The sequence below is a fragment of the Nicotiana attenuata genome, chromosome 6 (assembly GCF_001879085.1).
Source record: "Nicotiana attenuata strain UT chromosome 6, NIATTr2, whole genome shotgun sequence".
Classification (NCBI taxonomy): Eukaryota; Viridiplantae; Streptophyta; class Magnoliopsida; order Solanales; family Solanaceae; genus Nicotiana; species Nicotiana attenuata.
Window position 1 is genome coordinate 57419062 of NC_031994.1, and position 24221 is coordinate 57443282.

General features: G+C 36.6%; 1 protein-coding gene across 1 annotated transcript; it reads left to right on the forward strand.

Moving 5' to 3' along the window:
- LOC109227866 lies at window positions 5632-6132 on the forward strand. Its single transcript, XM_019393059.1, has one exon. The coding sequence runs from the start codon at window positions 5632-5634 to the stop codon at window positions 6130-6132; it is 501 nt and encodes a 166-aa protein (XP_019248604.1).

The following is a 24221-nucleotide window of genomic DNA, read 5'->3' on the forward strand; positions in this document are numbered from 1 at the left end:
TCTAGTTTATAAATTGAAATTTTAGGATATTAATTGAACTTTTGTGGATATGAATTGAACTTTTAGGATATGAATTGAGCCTTTAGGATATGAATTGGACTTTTAGGATATGAACTGGACTTTTAGTTTATGTATTGGAATTTTAGTTTATAAATTGAAATTTCAGGATATGAATAGAACTTTTGTGGATATGAGTTGAACCTTTAGGATATGAATTGAGCCTTCAGGATATGAATTGGACTTTTAGGATATGAATTGGACTTTTAAGACATGAATTGGACTTTTAGTTTATGTATTGGATTTTTAGTTTATAAATTAAAATTTTAGGATATGAATTGAACCTTTAGGATATGAATTGGACTTTCAGTTTATGTATTGGAATTTTAGTTTATAAATTGACATTTTAGGATATTAATTCAGCCTTTAGGATATGAATTGGACTTTTAGGATATGAATTGGACTTTTAGTTCATGTATTGGAATATTAGTTTATAAATTGAAATTTTAGGATATGAATTGAACTTTTTAGGATATGAGTTGAACCTTTAGGATATGAATTGAACCTTTAGGATGTGAATTGAAATTTTTGTGTATGAATAGAACTTTTAGGATATGAATTGAGCCTTTAGGATATGAATTGAAGTTTTTGCATATGAATTGAACTTTTAGGATATGAATTGAGCCTTTAGGATGTGAATTGAAATTTTTGTGTATGAATAGAACTTTTAGGATATGAATTGAGCCTTTAGGATATGAATTGAACATTTAGGATATGAATTGGACTTTTAGTTTATGTATTGGAATTTTCTAATGAATCCTCTTTTCTTGTTTTTTTAATTTCGGTCTTTCTGAGCCGAGGGTCTATCGGAAACAGCCTCTCTGCCCTATCGGGGTAGGGGTAAGGTCTGCGTACACATTACCCTCCCCAGACCCCATTATGTGGAATTTTACTGGGTAGTAGTATTGTTGTTGTTGTTATTGGAATTTTAGTTTATAAATTAAAATTTTAGGATATGAATTGAACTTTTGTGGATATGAATTGAGCCTTTAGGATATGAATTGGACTTTTAGGATATGAATTGGACTTTTAGTTTATGTATTGGATTTTTAGTTTATAAATTGAAATTTTAGGATAAGAATTGAACTTTTGTGGATATGAGTTGAACCTTTAGGATATGAATTGAGCCTTTAGGATATGAATTGGACTTTTAGGACATGAATTGGACTTTTAGTTTATGTCATGACCCTAGTTCACCAACCGTGAACATGTCAAGACGGCACCTGGTCCCCATGACCAGGTAAGCCTAACATTTGCGGAAATATAATAATTGCGAAAAAATAGAGAAAATCAAATTAAATATCTAAAGAAAACTGTACTGAATGCCGCGTGGCAAGTACAACTCAATATCACAAGTCTAAAACAATTCCAAAAACCCGGAAACTCACGGGCAACACAGGCTACAGAAGTGTATAGTAAAGGTTCCAAACTCCAAAATTTCTAACAACCGAAGAAGGAAAACTAAGTACTAAAGAGAGAGTAAGAGGGAGACTCGTCGGTCTGCGGACGCAGCAGATCTACCTCGAAGTCTCTGTAGTCCTCCTGCCTCACTGATAGTGCGTCTGAGTAGAGGTACCTGGATGATCTGCACATGAAAAACATGCGCAGGAAGGGCATGAGTACACCACAGCGGTACTCAGTAAGTGCCAAGCCTAACCTCGGTTGGGTAGTGACGATGAAGGTCAGGGCCCTACTGAGACAAAATATAATAATAATAATAATAATAATAATTTAACAATATAAAAATCTGACAGATATAATAAGTACAGCAGTGAGATAAGACAAGTCAACGAGGCTATAACAACTACACGAGTACAGAATAAACAAAGAGTAAACACAGCTCAATACCAATGATAACAATGAGGGTCTCCCAGGACACCGTCCTGTAGCCCTTTTTCTCATCTGTCCAGTGGATCTCCCGGGATACCGTCCCATAGTCCATCATATGTGTACATCCGAAGGATCTCCCGGGATACCGTCCCGTAGTCCAACCACCAATGTGCAGGGGGGATCTATCGGGAATCTAACTCGCAGTCCCAAAGTAAAAGTGTAGGGGGATCTATTGGGAATCGAACCCGCAGTCCCAAAGTAAACAAACAAGGGGGGGGGAGCTACCAGAATCCCACATCCGTAGTCCCAATGTAAATGCGCAATCACAACCAGAAGGTACACGGAAACGAAGTACAAACGACAAGCAACAGGTAGTACTGGCCTAGCATGCTTCACGTAGTACAGTTAAGGCAACTTAAGCAATTAGGCAAGTTAAATCAACTAAACATGCTTTCTTAATCTAGCACAGGTTATAATTGCAAGTAGAATAAAGCAAATATGAAAGGAACTCAATGTCATTATCTTAAGAAAACCGGATTTTCAACAATTGGCTCAAGTACGCGCCCGTCACCTCGTGTACAATCACTCAAATCAACAAATAACAAATCCTAAGGGGAAAGGTCCCCCACACAAGGCTAGACAAGCCACTTACCTCGAACCGGCTCAATATCAATAGAAACCACGCCTTTGCCACGAGTATCCGACTCCAAATGGCCCAAATCTATTCAATTCAATTACATATCGTAAATAATATTGCAAACAACTGATTCCACTATTAAAGTTAAAGCTAGGGCGCGAAAATAGATAAAATGACCAAAATGCCCCTCAGGCCAACGTCTCGGAATCGAATAATTTTTACATTTTCAGAACCCTCGTACTCTCACGAGTCTAACCATATAAAAATCTCCCAAATCGAAGGTCAATTGCCCACTCAAAACTCAATAATTAGGTCTATGAAGTTTCTTCCAATTTTCCCCAATTTTGACCTTGAATTCGAATTCTAATGGTGGATTTAACTATATAATGATGAAATATAATAAGAAGGGACCAAAGAAATGTTACCCAGTGATATTCAATTCAAATCCCACTCAGAATCGCCTTAAACCGAGCTCTCAATTGATTTTTGCAACTTATGAACTCAAACCCTCGACATCTCTATTTCTGTCCAGGGGTTTCCGCTTCTGCGGACCACGAGCCGCTTCGGCGATTCTTCATTAAAGTCAAGATTTCCGCTTCTACGGCCCTTCACCGCACCTGCGGTTGCCGCTTATGCGGATTCATTACCGCTTCTACGGTTTCAAATAAAATTCCAAGGACCGCATCTGCGACTACTATCTCGCAGGTGCGTAACCGCTTCTGCGGTTAAACTTCCGCACCTGCGGAAACTGAAGAAGCACTCGAATTTCGCTCCTGCGGTGGGCTAGNATCATCCTTCTCTTCCAAGAAAAACGTTTTACCATTAATTCTTTTGATTAGCATTTCCATACTGTTGTCACTCAAATCATTGTCTGAATCCAAAGAAATATCACAAATCCCATTAAGCTTGTACGGATCAGACTTGGAAGAAAGTTGAGAATAAAACTTCCTTTCGTCTTTGTCATCACAGAGTCTTATGATCCCCGTTTTATGTGAACTGCCATGAGCAAAAGACAACTTTCCATTACCATCAACCTTGTCACTCTCAATTAAATTTCGTTTCCTCTTGGAAGATGAAGTAGAGAATTCCTCTATGACCTCTTCTTTTATCTACTTAGGAAATGTTAAATTCCTACCTACACCGTCACTGTTTGAAACACATGCCATTGCCTTCCCATCATCATTGTCGCTAATGAGAACAACAATTGATCAAAGACATACCCTGTTAGGTACTGTATCTAAGTTATTCTCTGTATCCAAGTTCATCCCGAGTAATAGTACTACGAGGATAATCACCAAAGCCACCAGATAGCTTTATGATGCCAATGAAGCAAGATGAGCTATTCAATGAGACTCGTATTGTAAAGAAGAAGAAAGAGACTGATCCAGAAAGGTGGGTCGAGGGCCGAGCTTCGACTGTACATGTAAGTTTTTTACTTTTCATTAAGTATTTTGATTTACTTTTATATAAATTTTGAAATACTAATTCAATGTAATTTTTCTTATAGGGTCGCTTCACAGATGACGTGGAGGAATTCATATGCAGTCAGGCACCTAATGAGTCGGGCGAGGCAATCAAACTTTCGGACGAGGATGCTGAAAGAACACTCCTTGAGTACTTTATATACTTTGAACTAGACAATAGAACCAGTTTTCGAATGAGCTTGTAATAAGCGTTAACTTAGTTTTGTTAGCTTAATGTGTTAGTTCTATTGAACTTTATACTGTGTTGGTTTTAATGTTGTTGTTGTGTTGTTGTCGTTGTTGGTATTGTTGTTGTTATTGCTTGTAATAGGAAATTTGGTATGCTGGCAGGTGGTGTAGCTGCCAAAACAGGCAGTTTCTGCCAAAATTATACCCTTTTCTATTTAAAAAAAATATTTTCTGGGCAATAACGACCAAGGTTGGTCGCTAATTAACCCAGATTTCCTAAAACGACCAACTTTGTTCGCTATTCTATTAAAAAAAAATTCTGGAAAATAGCGACCAAAATTGGTCGCTTACGTTTAAAAAATAATTAAATTGTTGAAATTAGCGACAAATTTTGGTCGCTTATGTTTAAAAAAAATTTAAAAAATTTAAAAAAAAAAAGCGACCAACTTTGGTCGCTATTTTCTAGATTTTAAAATATAATATTTGGTTTACAGACCAAAGTTGGTCACTATATTTTGATTAATAATAAATAAAAAAAACATAATTTAAATATAGAGACCAACTTTGGTCGCTAAATTTATATTATTAAAATATTAAAGCGACCAAAGTTGGTCGGTATATTATTTACCCGGAATATTTGGTCCTGTTAACTTAGAGACCAAAGTTGGTAGCGACCAACTTTGGTCTCTAAGGTAAAGGGACCAGCAAAATAGCGACCAAGCCAGTTTGGACGCTTTTTGGTCGCTTTTTGACCTGTATGGTCGCTTTTTGTGATCGCTTTTTTCCGGATTTCTAGTAGTGAAAGCTATTAAAGTCCTCTCATCAAGGAAGAGCAACGGAAAATAACCTTATTCTTGGAAAGAATCAATTTCTTTCCAAGGATCAAATCTCTTGGGTTGGCAAATCTCTTCAGCAACGGCCTCCTACAAAGTATTTATACATATCGTTAAGCCTTAGACCGATATACTTTGATCGAACCAAATACCCTCTCTTTGTTCGACTGCAAACAAACATTGTAGCTCTACTAGATCTGTTGTGTAACAAGTTAGAGAAGAAAGAGAGAGAAATACTAGTGAGACATTGTATAAAAAAAAAACGAGTGACCTAGAAACTGAGGCATTGGTATAAACCACACCATTCACGTTGTACTCGAGAAAATCATTCACTTAAAGAGAACTCCCTTGCAACCCAAGGGGACTGGACCACGATTCACATTAAATCCGAACTAGTATAAAAATTCCGGTGTCTTTAATTCCTGCACTTTATTTCTGCATCTTAAATTCGTCTCTTCTTATTATCTCGTTATTACATCTAGTCGACTAATTAGAAAACTAGTCAACTTGTAGCGATTAAAATATAAAAATAAATAATTCACCCCCCCCCCCCTGTACTTTCAATTGGTATCAGAGCAAGGCTCATATTTTTCTTTTGCTTAACAGCTTGTGAGAAAAGTTCATGGCAAATCAAGTTATTATCGGAGCACTCTTCCAAGAAGGAACATCGCAAGTGAGGCCACTGTATTTCAATGGACAACATTTCTCTCACTGTAAAGTGCGTATGGAAATATACGCAAAGGCCTATGATGTCAAAGTCTGGAGAGTTATCAAAAAGGGGAACTACCCTCTGCCGGCTGCCGCTCAATCACCTGCTGATCCAAAAAATATAGATGAATATACAGATGAGCAAATGGTAGTCTTGCAAGTTAACAATAAGGCAAGGAATCTGCTTTATAATGCTATAAGTGGTGAGGAATATGAGAAAATCTCCAGTTGCGATACAGCCAAAGAGATGTGGGATAAACTTAAATTTACTAGTAAAGTAAAAGAAACCCATATCAACATGTTGGTTTATGACTATGAACTCTTCCAGATGAAAGAAGGAGAATCTATTGAAGAGATGTTTGCCAGATTTAGCAAAATCATTAGCGATGTAAAAGCTTTTGGCAAACCATACTAAAGTGGTGATCAAGTTAGGAAAATTCTTAGAAGTCTACCCACTACTTAGCAGACAAAAGTGGTTACACTTGAATCACATGATTTGAACAAACTATCATACGATGAACTTCGAGGAGAACTCATACCTTTCGAGAAAACTCATAAACAAACCAGGAAGAAAGAAGAAAACAGTTGCATTGAAGGCCACAACTAAAAAAGCAGAAAATGATATTGATGATGACCCTGAAGCTCTTCAAGAAGAAATTGCCATGGTGTCAAGGAATATGGATGGTTTAATAAGGAGATACAGGAATGCAAGAAGAGAAAGAATACCACCCAGGCGAACCAGGAAATATAACGAACAAGACAAAAATGATGGCGAACGCTATGAGTGTGGAAGATTTGGGCATGTTCAAGCTAAATGTCCCGATCTTAAAATAAAAGTTTTCAGAGGCTTCAACAAGAACAAATCATTTGGAAGCCGGAGTGATGAAGACAGTTTAGAACACGAAGAGATAGCAAATCTTTGCTTCATGACAATTCTGGAAAACGACATGAACAAACTCTCAGGGTGCTGGACAGATGAGGACGCTTCAGAGGATGAATGAAAAGATGACAATGAGAACTATTTTATGGCACGAGGTGAAACAAGCAAGGTAAGATCTTATAACTGTGAAAAGTGTAATGAATTGCAGGATATTCTTGACTTTATTTTGAAAGAGTCACAAAAAATGATGAATGAACTAAAGAGACTCAACAAAGAAGTAAAACACTGGAAACTCAAGCTTGATGTATGTGAAACTGAAAAAGAAGTGCTTCAAGAAGAGATTGAGGAATTTCAAATGCAACTCAATGGCATGCACAAATCCACCAGTCATAGTTCTGTCAGGTCAAACCAGGCGACTTACAAGTCAACTGGAGAAGGACCAGCCAGAACAGAGTCCACTAGTACTAACACTAATGAAAGATCCAAAAATGGATCAACAGTTACGTGTCAGTACTGTAACAAAACCTTTTGTCGATTTCGTAAATCAAATATCTTGGGATGGATTTGGAAACCCAAAAGCAATCCAGAGTCGAGTAATACTAACCAACCAGGACCCAAACAAGCTTTGGTACATAAAAGAAAGTAATAACTATATTTTGCAGGAACACCACAAGAGGTCACAAAGGAAAACGATACTTAGATAGTGCGTGTTCCAGTCACATGACAGGTGACAAAAACCGGTTTAAGGAAGTTACAAAAATAGACGGAGGAAGTGTCAAGTTCGGTGATGACTCAAAAGAAAAAATAGTCGGTACCGGAACAGTTCCTTTCAATAATAATTGTGATATCACTGAGGTTTATCATGTTGACGGACTTAACTACAATCTTCTGAGTATAAGTCAGCTATGTGACTCAGGGTATGAAGTAATGTTCAAGAAAACAGGTTGTGCTATTGAATATGAGACAGGTAAAATAATCCTCCCAGGTAAAAGGTATGGAAATGTTTATATTCTTGATGGCTTTGAAAATATAGATGATCATATCTGTTTAGGCCAAATACATAGACAGACACCGGAACTTGGCAGCACTTTACACTTGGACACTTAAAGTTCGCATATTTCCTATTAGACACCGAAACTCATTTTAAACTATGTCAATTAAACACAAAACAATGACATGTCAAAGAAAGTGTTTCTCACTCTCCTTGAATGCGTGAATGAACAAAAAAAATAATTTCCTTTTTTTTTCTCCCCTTAAAATTTTCAGATTTTCTCTCCCCATTATTGCCATCGTCCTCCCTCCATAGTCACCACCGCCGGCTGCCACTCACCGTGGCGATTTTCTTCGTTTTCAGATCTGTCCATCACTACCATTATCTGCCATGATTTTCCACAAGAAGCACCATGAACCTAGTAAGGAGCTTCATTGACCCATTAGATGAAACATTATCACTCTCATCAATCCTTTCCCACTTCCAGAAAATCTCATGAGATAAACACTTTCAAAGATGAAAATTTAACCTTTGCAAAACCAAAGTTAAGATTTTCAACAATTGACCGGATAACAAAATAAATCTTTGAAGAAAAGCGGACAATTGAGCTTTCTAAGACGTGAAAGTGCGAGGTCTACGAAAAGTGAAATTTGACGGCTAAAGATGCACTGATGTTTAAGATTTTCCAACAAAATTTTCCAGCAAAAGTCCTTTTCTCACTAGCTAGGAGACGAGGGAAAGAGCCATGTTGTTCTGTTTATCTATTTGGAATAGCTGAAAAGGGGTTGGGCGGGGAAGGTTATGCGAAGAAGACAAAGGAGAGAGGGCAGGGGTGACGTCTGGCGACGGGATTAGATCCACTGGTGGGTGGGAGACCGTGACAATTTCGGGACGAAGGGGTTCTTTTTGTTACTTTTTTATTCTTTTCTCCAAAGACCTTAAATTTTATTGTGTCAAAGCCACGTGTCTTTTTTTAATTGGACTACTTTGCCACGTCATGCACGTGTAATCCACACAATATATTCCTTTGGCTGATTAGCAATTTTGTGTTTAATTGGCACAATTTGAAATGAGTTATAGTGTCTAATAGGAAAAAAGCTAACTTTAAGTGTCCAATTGAAAAGTGCTGCCAAGTTCCGGTGCTTGTCTATGTATTTGGCCTATCTGTTTAACATCCATATCTGATGATCCATGGTTATGGCATAAGAAACTTGGTCATGCAAGCATGCATTTGATAGAAAAACTTTCCAATCATGATTTAGTTATTGGTTTGCCTAAACTCAATTTCTCTAGAAATCATATATGTGATGCTTGTCAAATTGCAAAACAAACTAGAAACTCTTTCAAAAATAAAGATATTGTATCTACTTCAAAGCCTTTGCAATTGCTTCATATGGACTTATTTGGACCTACTAAAACTACTAACATAGGAGGGAAACGATATGCTTTTATTATTGTTGATGATTACTCACGTTTTACTTGGGTGATTTTCTTATCTTACAAAGATGAAGCTTTGAAATTTTTTGAGATATTCTGTAAGAAGGTTGAAAGAGAAAAGGGGTATCTGATTACAACAATTCAAAGTGATCATGGAGGAGAATCTGAAAGCAGAGTATTTGAAGATTTTTGTAATGATCAAGGATACACCCACAATCCCCAAGATCACCCCAACAGAATGGAGTTGTTGAGCAGAAAAATAGGACCTTGCAAGATATGGCAAGAACTATGATACTAGAATATTCGTTGCCAAATCACTTCTGGGCAGAAGGAGTAAGTACTGCTTGTCACATTCTCAACCGATGTCTCACAAGGCCCATTTTGAAGAAGACTCCTTATGAATTATGGAAAGGTAAACGACCCAATATTAGTTACTTTCATCCGTTTGGAAGCAAGTGTTTCATTCACAATAATGGTAAGGACAATCTTGAAAAATTCAATCCAAGAAGTGACGAAGGTATTTTTCTGGGTTATTCATTAAATAGTAGATCTTTTATAGTCTATAATAAACTCACATTGTGTGTGGAAGAATTAGTACCTATTATATTTGATGAGAATAACACTTCGGCCGAGAAAGTAATTATTGCAGGTGATGAAGATCAAACTCAAGAAATTCAGCAAACAAGCAAATCTCAAGAGTCGACTAATAAACTTGATGGTGTGATAGAGTCAACTAATAAGATCAGCAAAAGTCAATCAAAATATCCGAAGGAGTCAACTACTCATACAGTTCGTCCAAATGAATGGAGAAGTGAACCGGAATGTCCTCTAAAATTCATCAAAGGAGATCCAAGCGAAGGAATGAAAATCAGGGGAGCTCTTAAGAAGAAAGCAAACATAGCACTGATTTCTCAGATTGTGACAAAGAAAATAGAGGAAGCTCTGAAAGACTCAAGCTGGTTGCAAGCAATGCAAGAAGAGCTAGACCAATTCGACAAAAATCAAGTATGGAAATTGATGCCCAAGCCTGAAAATGCTCCTGTAATTGGAACAATATGGGTTTCCAAAAATAAGTTGAATGAGGATGGAAAAGTTGTGAGAAACAAAGCCAGATTAGTTGCTCAAGGATACTCACAACAAGAAGGAGTCGACTATGACGAAACCTTTGCTCAGTAGCTCGATTGGAATCTATACGAATTCTTCTTGCATATGCATCCTTTAAAAGATTCAGGCTATTCCACATGGATGTTAAAAGTGCCTTTTTGAATGGTTTCATTGAAGAGGAAGTATACGTGAAACAAACTCCTAGATTTGAAGATTCAGGGTTTCCCTACCATGTGTATAAACTGACCAAAGCGTTGTATGGACTGAAACAAGCTCCACGAGCATGGTACGAAAGACTTAGCTCATTTCTTTTTGATCACGGATTTACAAGAGGTAAAGTAGACATTGCCCTGTTTACTAAAAGATCATTAGAAGGTAATCTCATTATTCAAGTTTACATTGATGATATTATTTTTGGTAGTGCTAATCCTCTTTTGTGCAAAGAATTTTCAAATCTTATGCAAAGTGAATTAAAAAGATTATGATGGGAGAGCTAACGTTCTTTCTTGGACATCAAATTCAACAATCTGAAGAAGTAACGTTCATATGTCAGACAAAATATACAAAGGAGTTGATTTAAAAGTTCGGTATGAGCAATGCTAAAGCTATTGGCACACCAATGAGTCCTTCAACAAGTCTTGACAAAGATGAACAGGGAAATCCTGTTGGCGAAACTAAGTATCGTGGAATGATTGGCTCACTTTTTTATCCAACTGCTAGTCGACCAGATATTATGTTTAGTGTTTGTAAATGTGCCAGGTTTCAGTCAGCTCCTAAAGAATCACATCTGACTACAGTAAAGTGAATTATTCGATATCTCATTGGTACTGTCTTTCACGAATTATGGTATCCACGCTCTAACAATTTTAAACCAGAAGGTTTTTCAAATGCTGATCTTGCAGGAGATAAGGAAGACAGAAAAAAGCACCAGTGGGACATGCCAATTACTTGGAAAGGCATTGATATCTTGGAACAGTAAAAAGCAAGGATCAGTCGCATTATCCGCAACTGAGGCTGAGTATGTCGCCATTAGACAATGTTGTGCACAATTACTATGGATGTCTCATCAATTGGATGACTATGAATTATTCTTTAAACCCATTCCAATTTTCTATGATAACTCTAGTGCTATATGTCTCTCTAAAAATCCTGTGCATCATTCTAGGGCAAAGCATATAGACATCAAGCATCATTTTATTAGAGATCGTGTTCTTAAGGAAAATATAGAACTATCTTTTGTTGGAACTACTGATCAATAAGCGGATATCTTTACTAATCCTTTACTAGAGGACAAATTTTTCTTTTTAAGAGAATTACTTGGTATTATTTGCATTAATCATTTATATTAGGACCTTTGTGTTACTATTATTTTTTGTATGCCTAATGTTCAAACTTTGTTTTTTTTTTCTAATCATTAATTACGCCTCTGAATTCCCTCTCTTTTCTTTTCTTTTCACATCAGTTGTAGAGTTCAAAGAAGGAAAACCAATCATCACGTTTGATCAACCGACACCTCTTCCTTTTCTGTACTCAACCGTCAGAAATCCTTCTTTTAATACCTGAAAACCTTGTTCAGTCTCCATCGTCTCCATCACCTAGAAACCCTCTCCAAATCACCAAAAGCTCTTCCATGGCCAAACACTCAATAAATCCTTCTGCCTCTACCAGGAAGAGTACTCGCTCCAGAGCAAAACCCCCATCTCAACCTCCAGAACAAGTAGACCTAGGGTCCGACCATTCGGAAGGTTTTGCCTTCTCTTACGTAGACCTCTCAAATCATTCTCATACTTTAGGAGAAAAAGCCCTGGGAAAAAGACCTATGGAAGAACCCCCTAAATCCTTTACACCAAAGAAGTCGAAAATAGATCTCTCTAGTTCATTGAAGTCTGACCTAAATTTCTAGGATTCTCCAGACAAGGATTTTTTCATTGCTTTGAAAGACAAGCCAATTGCTCATGGGAGGGTAGTCGACCTTGATGACATGGAAGCCCTAAATTGCAAGGTAAAAGATCTATTTGTTTATCAAGGCTGGTCAAAATTCTTTTCCGTTCCCCCTCCTTAAATCTATGAACCCCTAGTGAAAATGTTTTATGCAAATCTTTGCTCTAGTAAGTCTGACAAGTTGGAATCCTTAGTGTTAGGGAAGCGCATCGTTCTTGATTGTGCCATGTTTTAAATTTTCTAGTGTAAGTGTTCTGATTTTCCCATGCTTTTCAAAAATTCCTGGCCTGATGATTTTGAAATCACTTTTGATCAAGCAAAACAGTGTATTGCAGAGTGTCCATCTGAATCTCTCCCAAACCAGTTAGGTCCAAGTGATGTTAGCTTTGAAACTCGTGTTCTAGCCCACATTGTTGCAACTACTCCGCTTCCTCGTACATGCTCTTTCTCCACCTTCTCTCAAAGAGATACCTTTCTTGTCTATTTCCTTGTGACAAAACTCAAGATCAAACTGTCCTCCTGGGTCATCAATTTTATGATTGAAAGTGCTGATGATCCCACCAGTCTGCCTTATGGCAGGGCCATCACTCACATTCTAGAAGCTCATAATATTTCCATCTCTGAATATCCCTTCATCTCTGTTTCAAAATCTTACAGTTCCAGAGCGTTTGCGAGTATGGGGTATATGTGTGTGAATGGCTCATGGGTTAAGAAACAAGAAGGTGAGGTCAAACATGTTCAACCTGATCCAAAATACAAACCCTCTGTTTCCCATCATAGTCCTAGTAACCCTAACCTTGCTGAGAAACTAGTTGCCATTGGCAATCAGCTGTCCGCCATCAAAGATATTATTTCTTTTGTCGTTAATGTGGAAGTTTTAGACAATATTTTTTGTTGTGCAATTTTGGACTGGATAACCAGTCTTTGGATGATTTTTTTTGTTTTTTTTCTATAACTCTACAAGCATATCATGCTATAAATCGTGTTTTAGTATATAGTATGTTGTTATGTTATCCCCTCTTTGCTGATGTCAAAAAGGGGGAGAAAGGATATATGTATATTCGTGCAGGTACATCCATTGCAGGGGAAGTCGACTATAGATACTAAAGGAGAAGCTGACTAAAAGAAGTCCCAACGGCACCTCTTGAGGGGGAGTCATAGATCCTGCAGAAGCAGTCGACTAAAGGAAGTAGTCTCAACAACACCTATTGAGGGGGGAGTCAACTACACTCATTGAGGGGGAGTAAAATACAGGGAAGTCAACTGATGTTTACAAATATTATTTTGTCATCATCAAAAAGGGGGAGATTGTTAGCCTTTAGTTTTAATGATGAAAAATAACATAATTGCTTTTGGTATAGGGACTCAAGAAAGCATCCAAGATCGAAGTAATCAAGAGGAAGGAATCAATCAAACAACTAAAGATCCGGCAAGAAAATTAATCCGAGATTGATTGAAGCGGAAAAGAAGTATCAAAGATCATGCAAGATGATCAATCAAACTACTATTACTGAAAGGACCAAAAATCAAGGAGAAAATCCGGCATTATCAAAACCTGTAGAAGGAAAGCTATTAAAGTCCTCTCATCAAGGAAGAGAAACGGCAAATAACCTTATTCTTGGAAAGAATCAATTTCTTTCCAAGGATCAAATCTCTTGGGTTGGCAAATCTCTTCAGCAAAGGCCTCCTACAAAGTATTTATACACATCCTTAAGCCTTAGACAGATATACTTTGATCAAACCAAATACCCTCTCTTTGTTCTACTGCAAACAAACATAGCTCTACTAGATCTGCTGTGTAACAAGTTAGAGAAGAAAGAGAGAAAAATACTGGTGAGGCATTATATCAAAAAGAAACGAGTGACATAGAAACTGAGCCATTGGTGTAAACCACACCATTCACATTGTACTCGAGAAACTCATCCACTGAAAGAGGACTCCCTTGCAACCCAAGGGGACTGGACTAGGATTCACATTGAATCCGAACCAGTATAAAAATTCTTGTGTCTTTAATTCCTGCACTTTATTTCTGCATCTTAAATTCTGCTCTTCTTATTACCTCGTTATTTTATCTAGTCGACTAATTAGAAAACTAGTCAACTTGTAGCGATTAAAATATAAAAATAAAGAATTCATACCCTCCCCCCCCCCCCCCCTGTACTTTCAGTTACTAATGCGAGACTTTGTTCGCAAATCTAATAATCTTTCCCTCGAACTAATTAAGTTCCACATGACTCTCATCACCAAGCCTCACGGATTAAGTTCATCAACATTGTGTACCACCCACATCGTCCAAGTATTTATACCCTCTGAAGCCCACAAGCAAGCTTCATTTTGTGTGTACGTCTCGAAGCTCTGGGAAAGCAGTACACCGAGCCCCACTTTATCACACCACTATAGGCTCGGATATTAAGCAAGCTCAAAGATAATCTTAATATGATGTGATATATATTGCCCCCTTTGGTCCGACCTTGTGCGGTTTTTATCAATAGAGCTTACACAATTTAGAAAATCTCGACACTACCTTATGTAAATTTTTTTTCATTTTAACTACCAATTTGAGACTTTGTTCGCACACCCTACTATATATAACTTCAATATTTGGGAAAAAAATTGTATCCTTGAATGGTAATGCATATGAGTTGTGTGGTGTTGAAAATGTTAAGGAAGATGGCTATAATTGTATTTGGCTGAGATTACTTAATTGATTGCTTACGGCTCTGCTTTTAGTTTCTACTAATATTAGAAATTGCCGTGATCCAAGGCCGTATCTCAACAGAAAATGTTTTCCATAGAAACTTCCCACGCCTTGAGCAATTATAGTACATAATTCTCAATTCTCATAACATGGTTGTTGAAATATTTCCCCTTATACGCGTTTATCTGAGCACTCCAAATTTGAACTCTTTGAACATAACTCCACGTCAAGACAAACTTAATCGAATTGTTCGAACAATGACTGCTTTATTATCATCTGGTCGTGCATCTTTTCATTTGAATGAAATGGAAAGACATGCAAAATGGAAAAAACAAGCTCATATTTTTTCTCACAAATTTTCAACAGATACTTGTTTCATAACGATTTTATTCAACAGTTGAGCATGAAAAATTGGAGAAACAAATTTTGGGTTCGCCAGTTGAATTATGGTCTCTACTCTCTACTAATGATGCACTAGGAAATAAGTATAAAGGATATTAAGTATTCCTGCAGGTTCATGTGATGTATTAGTTTAGTAGTCATATCCAAATGAAAGATATCGACACCATTATTGTCTAACCTATTTTTTTTGTTTAACCTGAGTTTTTGAAGTTAAAGATATTCCCAAAATCTGAGTATATGCGTATGTAATTTTTTCTCGCTTGAGTCTAGAACTTTGATGATTATCTAAAGTCAGAAGATGTGCAAGTGGTTCATATATATATATAGATGAATGTGTGAGGCACAAAATAAAATTTTTCTGAAAAGAGGTTGTTTGTCCCTTATTGAAAAAAGAAAGAAAGGAAGAAGTGTTTAAAACCATTTCTTTGTCTTATATAGTTTGAATATTTTTAAGGATGTTTTGGAGCGAAATTGAAATTTGACTATATTATTAATAGTCAAGATTGGGCACTTTGGCACTTGGGCTTTGGGCCAATTAAGTAGCCCGAAATTAATATTTTAGTCACATATTATTTTATTAATTAATTAATAATATTTTTTAAAATTAAATTTCAGAAAAACGTTTTAACAATTTACTGATTTTGAGAAGGTGACTATTGGTTTTAAAAAGGTGCCTATTGACAAAAGTTGAGTCTGTTAATTCTAACAGACACTTAAAGGGTTTATAAATACCCTATTCCTCTCCAAAACAAAAATCATCAGAAAGCAACAGTTTTCCATCTTCTTCTCTTTCTGCTATCTACAATTCACAAAGTTTGTTTTAGTGGAAATTCAAGTTAATTGTTGGTACTCAAATTTCAAAGGCTTTGTAGAATAATCCTGGAGGAGTTATGTCATAATCCCTACAGCAAATAAACTGGGAGACTTAAATTTCTTGAGGACAATGACTACACTATCAAGACCAAGTTATTTCGTCCCCATATTCTGTTTTTTTTTTTAAACAGTCTATATGCTAGACATATATTTTACATTAATTGATTTAGCGTAATCATTAAAAACTTACGCATCTTTTATTACACATGGCGAGTGGATCTCAAACGTCTTTTAGCAATTACTCTTAACTCTTGATCGAAATGTTTGCGAATCTTGCTATAAGCAAAACAGTTAATTAACTTGAAATGTAGTGAGTGACTCCTGGAAACTTGTTTGACAATTAGTGTGGGTTTGCCGATAATGCTGAATCATGGCCTCGGAACTCCTCGAAGATTCTTATGGACGCTGAAATCGCTCTCAGTAACAAGCTTAACAATTTGTTACTCAAGTACCACATGAATTCAATTCCAAAATTTGTTTTATTAGTACTGTTTTTCAAACAGCATAAAGTTTTTAGACAAAATTACTCTCATTGTCAGTTGGCCCAATATTCTAATAAAATTGGGCCTACATTTTCCCTTCTTACCCGGCATGGCCCAGTTTCTATAATGTTGAAAATTTATTTTCACGGATTAGCCACATTGCCGCCCCCACTATTTTTCTTTATGCAGAGAAAACTTTTCCATTCCCAAATTCTCTTTCAGATTTTCTCCCCACCCCACTTTCTCTTTCATTTTTAATCTCTTGCTCTTTCTCTCTCTCTTTCTCTCTCTCTAGCAAAATAGTCGAGTTCTTCTTCAGATTTCCTTACTCCGTTCATCTGTATCTTCCTCTTCCACAAAATAATATTGTTGAACAATCCACACCGGATCTATCTTTTGTAGTCTTTTTCTTTTCGATTCAGTGCTCGCCGAAGCAGATTCCGACTTTCACATTAGAGGATCCTTTTATTCCCGTTTGAAGAAAAAGAAAATATTGAGTGGTTCTTTCTTTTAATTCTTGTCTCTTATTCTAAGTTATGAAATCTCCTTTTTTTTTTGGTAATTTTCCTCCTCCTCCTCCTCCTCCTCCTCCTCCTCCTCCTCCTCCTTCTTCTTCTTCTCACTTTTAATGACTTCTGAAGGGAGGAAGAATGATGTATATGTTGTATATAACTATATATACTTTGTATAATCATGTATAACCATGTATATTTGTGTGTATTCTCATAGTTATATAGAATTATACATGATTATACACAAGTATACAAGATTATACATAATTATAGCCATGTATATTTGTGTGTATTCTCATAGTTATAAAGAATTATACATGATTATACACAAGNCTCTTTACAGGTCAACATTGGTCAAAATTAAAAATTACTTTTGTATTTACTATCTAAATAATATAAATGTAATCCTTTAACACTTTTGTAATACAAGGGATGAATACACTAAAATATAATCTTACAAGCTATATATGTAGTTAAAGTAGTACAACAAAGCGCGTGTGTGTGTGTCTATATATATATATATATATATATATATATATAATAAGAAACATGAAGCGCTCGGAACACANGGATAAATATACTTTTATTTTTTACTTCAACTTCCTGATATTGTGAAGTTTAGGAAATACTATACAAAGGGAAGTAAAAAATAAATAAGAATGAAAATGGAAAAGGGGAAAAGATAAAAATGAAAGTAAAAAGCGAAATCTGATTTAGGCGTGATTTTGGGTGTAGTTGACGAAGTTGTGCGTTAGGCGGCTGAAAATTGTTTGTGGGCTACCGGATGAAAACTGTATTTGTGGGTTAGGCGGCTGAAAAGTGCTTTCTTCAAGTGTATTTATGTGAAATTATCCCAAGTTTTTATGCTGTACCGCAAATAAATCAAAATGAGATTTTTTCTTCTAATTTATCAAGCTGTGATGTTAGATTTATTTAGCTTAAGATTTATTACATAAGATTTCTAATGCCAAATACACAAAATGTTCAAAAGAAGAATAGAGAAGCAAGTTAGGAAGAGTATTTTGTTTACCAATGCAATGGCATCTCTAGCGGCCATGGCCAAGATATCAGCACATGAGACTTTGTTCTTACAAGTAAGGCATATTATCAACCGCAGCTTTGGCTTTAATAACAGTTTCAAATCCATCTCCAGCAAGGTACAGATTTTCTGGATGATCCTTTTCTGCTGTGTTATTTTCTGAGGACCTCAGTATGATGGAAGCATCACAACCCTAACATAAATTGTCATGTACATATTGAATATCGAGTCCTTTTTCCTTTGTATACATAACTGCTTCTCACAATGCATTCAAACCTTACTAAGGTGAATATTTTAATGGTCAAAGAGTACAATAAGACCATTATAAGAACAAAAAAGTGAATCGTGACTACTAATAGCTTTGTATAAATACTACTCTCTCGCTCCTCCAATTTTATATGACGATTTTTAAGTGGACATGGAATTTAATATACTAATTTGATTGTAAAATTTTAAAATAATAACCCAAAATTAGCCTGATTGAGAAAACATCATATCAGAGTTTATTTGAATAATTTAATGAAATCGAGTTTTTGAAAGTTAAATCGAATGAGATCAAACACCTCATGCCGTCTCAAACCAAAATTTTTATATAAACTTGAACAAGGGAGTGTCCTTTCGTTTTTATATAAATTCTGGACGTCATATAATTCTTATTATGATAATTAATTAACAACAAAGAGATCACACTCAAAAAAAAGATTATGTCCAGCAATGAATCAACAACTATCCATCGCCTAAACCTTTTACTTATCCTGCTATACGCACATTCGTTTATTTTTGAAAACCTACCCACGGTAAGTGAACATTTTTAGTGAAAACAATGCCATGTAAGATATATAACATAATTATGACATGTGACAACTTTAATTATGCATAAGATGAATTTGCCTGTAGGAGAGCAGATATTGTCGCATGCAGCAAACTAGGATTAACCTTATAATATACAAGCGGTGTACAAGAAAATACAACCAATGCGAATGAAATCAATGAGTAATCTTTACTAAATCCTTAGAAATTCTTGTTTGAAATTTGCATATTAGTCTATCTTGTATGTTATTAACATTTTAATAAACTCCACCACTATGTGGTGGTTTTAATTTTAAAAAATAATAATGTGAAGAATAATATAAGGAGGAACGGGATTACCAGCAAGTATGTTGACATTGAAGTTGTTCAAATTATGAGGAGGTTAATTTGTTAAGTAGTGGGAAACAGGAAAGGGGCGTCAAGCATAGCTTAAAATATATGTCATGCAGATTTTAAATCACGGGCATCAGTACTGTATGTAGTAGATGATTCCCTAGCTATTAGCTATGAAGCTAGTGGGGGAGCTGTAATTAATCAATAATAATGTGATAATTTAGCTCTCGAGTCAGAATTTCCTTCCTTGAGAAATTATTTTTCATAACACTACTAGTTTAATATCTCCGTAAACTCTCCTCCTGCAGTATAAATACCCTGCATTAGCCCGTTTGGATTGGCTTAAAAAGGTGGCTTTTAAGTTAAATGCTTAAAAGCACTTTATAAGTGTTGGAACTTGTTTTATAAATAAGCAGTTACGTGTTTGGATAAAAGTGTTGAAACTGAAAAAAAGCTGATGAAGTGTTTGGTAAACAAATACTGGTAAGCACTTTTTCTTGTTAAAATGACTGAAATATTTTTAAAGTTGGCAAGGATCCAACAGCAATAGAGGTGGCCGGCACCAACGGAGGAAGCTATCCCAAATCTTCTCTGATTTCCGTTCACTCCTATCATATTGCCGGACTTCACATTCTCTGATGGAAAATACAATAACTTTTTAGAGGTTAAGAGGTGAGCAAGAGAAAGGGCAATGGAAAAAAAATTTGATGAAAGAAAGAAAAGGGACACGAAAGGAAAGGAAAATTTTTTGCTGAAAGAAAGGAAAGGAAAACGAAAAGAAAGGAAAAAATTTTGCTGAAAGAAAGGAAAGGAACACGATAAAGACGAAGAAGAGCGCATAGGCTGCTAATGGAAAAAAGAAAAAAAAATAGTATGTTGTAGGGTTTCTACTGAGGGGTATGTTTAACCAAAAATTAGATTTGAGGTCAAAGCTTGAATTTAGAAGAACACGGGTTACTGATAATCGAAAAAGAGTATATAAAGAAGGAAATTTGTGAATAATATGATCAGAAAGCAAGTAAATCAAAGTATATTCCAATAGTGTTTTTTTCGTGCTTACAGTTGTTTGTGACTTTCCTTTTTATAGCCATTTTGGGAATACAGACTTTACCTTTGTCATAATAAGACAATTACGGGAAATTAATGACTTTAAATGTTACGTTATGCAATCATATACATTAAATACATATTCTCTAACGTTTCCAGTATTTAATACTCATTAAATGCTGTATCTAGACTCTTTTTGCTGTCAGATTCATTCCTTTGACTCTTCACGATCTTTGACCTTTAAATGTCTTGAATAGGTACGAGCGTTGAATTACTTGTATGACTGCTCATGCCTTCTCCATTTAACTTATTCGTATCTGTTGTTGCTCGTATTTGTTAACCAACCTTAATTCTTTGACTGTTTGACCAGTCTACGTGTCATGACACGTCACCATATACATATAAATACAATTTTCCCCAATACAGTAGTCCCCCCACTTTCCATTTATTCATCAGTTTGAATATTTGGGAAGTGGAATTCATTAAAGGAGAATTTTTGTCATCATTAATGCTCTGACAGAGTTGACGCTTCAATTATCACCTCCATTTAATGCTTTAGACACGTGTCATCTTCTTATTGGTTCCACAGTTTTACAACACTTTCTTAGGCTTTCTTTTCGGCTTCATTGTTCATGAAGTACCAGTTACCATTATTGTGACCCTTCCATTACTGCATTTTTACTTTTGACGGTTACCCATCAGTATAAATACAATTTTACCTTTCACCTTTTACCACATAAAACTTTTTTTTCTCGAACATTTGAACTGTGCAAATCTCTGCTTACTTCTTCTTCTTCCTCGTCATGTCTTCTTCGAACCCTAACCCTAAGAGAGTTCCTATTTTAGACAATTTTCCCAATGCCCCTGTTAGACATAGAAGGGGTGGGAGACTTCATAGCTTAGGATCCTCTCGTGGTGGCGGTTCTGCCATGCCTTCTCCTAGCCCTGGTTCTTCCTCTAGAACTAGAGGTTCTTTTACCCAAAAATCATCTTCTAAGAGCAAGGAGGCCTCTGAACCATTATAGGAGTCCTTGGTAGAAGAGATAGTCCCTAACGATTTATCTTTTCACCACGATAGACAATCACTTCAAACCCAAGTTTCTGGTCTAGATCGTACCGATGCTTACCCCACTTTGATTACAGAGATTTTAGCTCCCATAGTCCGCAAAGATTGTTACTGGAGTAACGATTTTCCCATTGTAATCCCCAATCCAAATTAAAAAATTACCTCCTATATGACTGGACTTTCTTTTGTTTACACATACCCTTTTACTCTTGGTTTTAAACCAGCTATTGACCCAGTGATTCTCGATTTCTGTCGCTTCTTCAAAGTTTGTTTAGCACAGATTGGCCCGCTGGTATGGACGGCTGTTGCTTGTTTAAGACATCTGGCCAATTTGGCAGACGTTAATTTCACCTTCCCTCACCTAATTCATCTATGCTCCCCTAAACTTTTTCGTAATGGCGTCTTTACCTTAGTGGCTAGGAGTAAGAGGGTTTGGTGAGCCCAGAAGATGATAAGGATTTTGGCTGGTATGCCCGATTTGTTGCTGCCCCCACAGTTGGTTTAGTGGGTGAACAAAACGTCCCCTTCCCTGAGAAGTGGAACTTTGCATGTAAGTCTCTCATCTATCTCGTGCCTTTTTCTTTCAAGTTTATCAATTCCTTTAACTTTATTATAATTATTTTTTTTAGGAACCATGGGAGTTGTGGAGAACATTCCTAATTTTCGTGGTTGGGTAGATAAACTGTTGAAGATTGCGCCTTTGGAGGCTAGGTCTTGGAAATTTATTTCCAATCGTCACGGTTGGAAAGTAAAGACTCACGGTATGAGTTTTTGTCTTTCTCATATGTAAAATTTTTTCCCTTTATTATTTTAACTTTCAACCTTCTCTTTGTCAGGATTTGCTATTCGAGGTGTTACTGCTGAAGCAGTTGCGGCCTCTCGTTCCTCTCCAGGAACTCGAATTTCTTTAGAGAGGGCTCAGGATATACTCTTGAAAAGAAAAACCATTGAAGAAGATGACTCCGAGGAAGAGGAGGAGGATGGTTCCTTGGTGACAAGGCCAAGAGTTAGGAGACGTATCATCTCTGACGAAGCTGAAACTTCCCCTCATCTTTCTCCTACCGGGCCTATTAATCTTGTCTCCGATGATGACGTTGTCACCCCTCATGACACTCATGAACCGATTAACCAGCTTTTCGTTAGTGGTTTTGAGAGTGGTGAGTTAGGACCTGTTTTGGATGAACCTCCCCTATCTTCCTCTTCAACTCCCATATCTTAAATTTCTTCTCTTCCTTCTTCTGTCGTGCCTTCGGTTCCCTCCTTACCTGCTCCATCTGCTTCCGTACCTGTTCCACCTGTTGTTTTCACTTCTTCTACCGCTCCTCCTTCTATTGTTCATAATACAGAAGTGGGTTCTACAAGTAGAAGTATTGCTATGAGGAGCGTGACTATCGAAGTTCCTGCTAACAACAGCCTTTTGAGGAAATCTGGTCAGGCAGATATTTGGCTTGAGCCCTTAATTGGCCCAATTGAGAAAGAAAAAATGAATATCCATAGCTATCTGACTTTGATGAACGACATAGTTCATGCTACTTTGAAGGTATTTTCTCCCTTATCATTTTCAGGCCAATCTCATTGGTACAGAGCTGATGAGCAGAGTTTCATTAAGGTGGCACGTGACTCTGAAAAGGTTGTTCTTGATTCAGAGAGGGAGGCTCGTGGCTTTCAGTTGGAAGCAGCTAATTGGAAGGAACAATTTGATAGTGCTCAAATTACTATAGAAGATTTGCAAGAGAACAAGAATAACCTGGAACAGCAGATAAGAGCACTAACCTCAGAGCTTGCGGTTGCCAAGGCATCTTCAAGTCAGGCAGAGAAAGAAAGAGAGCGTCTCGAGTCTTCTTTCTCAGAGCAATTATCTAAGGCAAGTGATGAGATTAGAGAGTTAAGAGCTCTTTTAAGTCAAAAAGAAGTTTGTGCTGGAGATTTGATACAGAATTTGACTCAGACACAGGAAGATCTGCGAACTTCTGAAGACAAGGTGCAGGCCTTAGAAAAATCTCATGCCTCTCTCCAAGCTTCTTACAACTCAGCCTTGGATGAAAATGAAGGTCTCAAGAATGAAATTGCTACTTGGGAAAGAGATTACGAGCTTCTTGAAGTTAAGGTTGCAGTTGATGTAAGCTGGGCTTTTCTGAACTCTCGTCGTGATGCCTTAGTTGAAGCTAGCCAAGAAAACTTTAATCAGGAGTCAGAGTTAGCTAAGGTGATGGAGACTATTGAAAAAGCTCAACAACCACTGGACTTCCCTTCACCCGCGATTGAAGTTTTCGAAGCTGAAGTTCCCGTAGTTGATGTTCCCGTGGGTGAAGTTCCGGTGAGTGAGGCTCTCTTGGCTGAAACTTCTGCAGTTGAAGTCCCCTGAACACTAAAATTGCCTCAGGTGATGCACCCGCTTCAAGCTCAACCGTGCCTCTTGTTGCAAGTCAAGTTGAAACTTCGTCTATTAATACTTCAATTGCTACAGTTGAAAATCAACCCGCTTCTGTTGGCGATGCTATTCCAGTTGAGCCCGCTGATGATCCTTCTTTGGTCCTTTCCTCTTAGTGAAAAACTTTACATCTATTTTAAATTCCCTTTTTGCAGGTACCTGTTTGGAAAATTGTGTTTAAAGTTCTTGGATTCATTTGAGAGTTTTTGTAATCAAACCCTTGGCTATCACTTGAGGGTTGATTTTTAGAAGTACAAGTCCCCAAGTCTTGTTATGGGGCATTTTGTATAAACAATTCGATGACTAAGTTTATACTTAGTCTTTAGTTTTAAATATTAAGAAGTTTTTATTATCATTAAACTTCCGTCTGTTCTATTCTTGCCTTTTATTTTCGAGGACTTAAAGAATAGTCTGCATTTTGTTCTTTGAAAAATGCTTCTGTTAATCCTATGACTAAA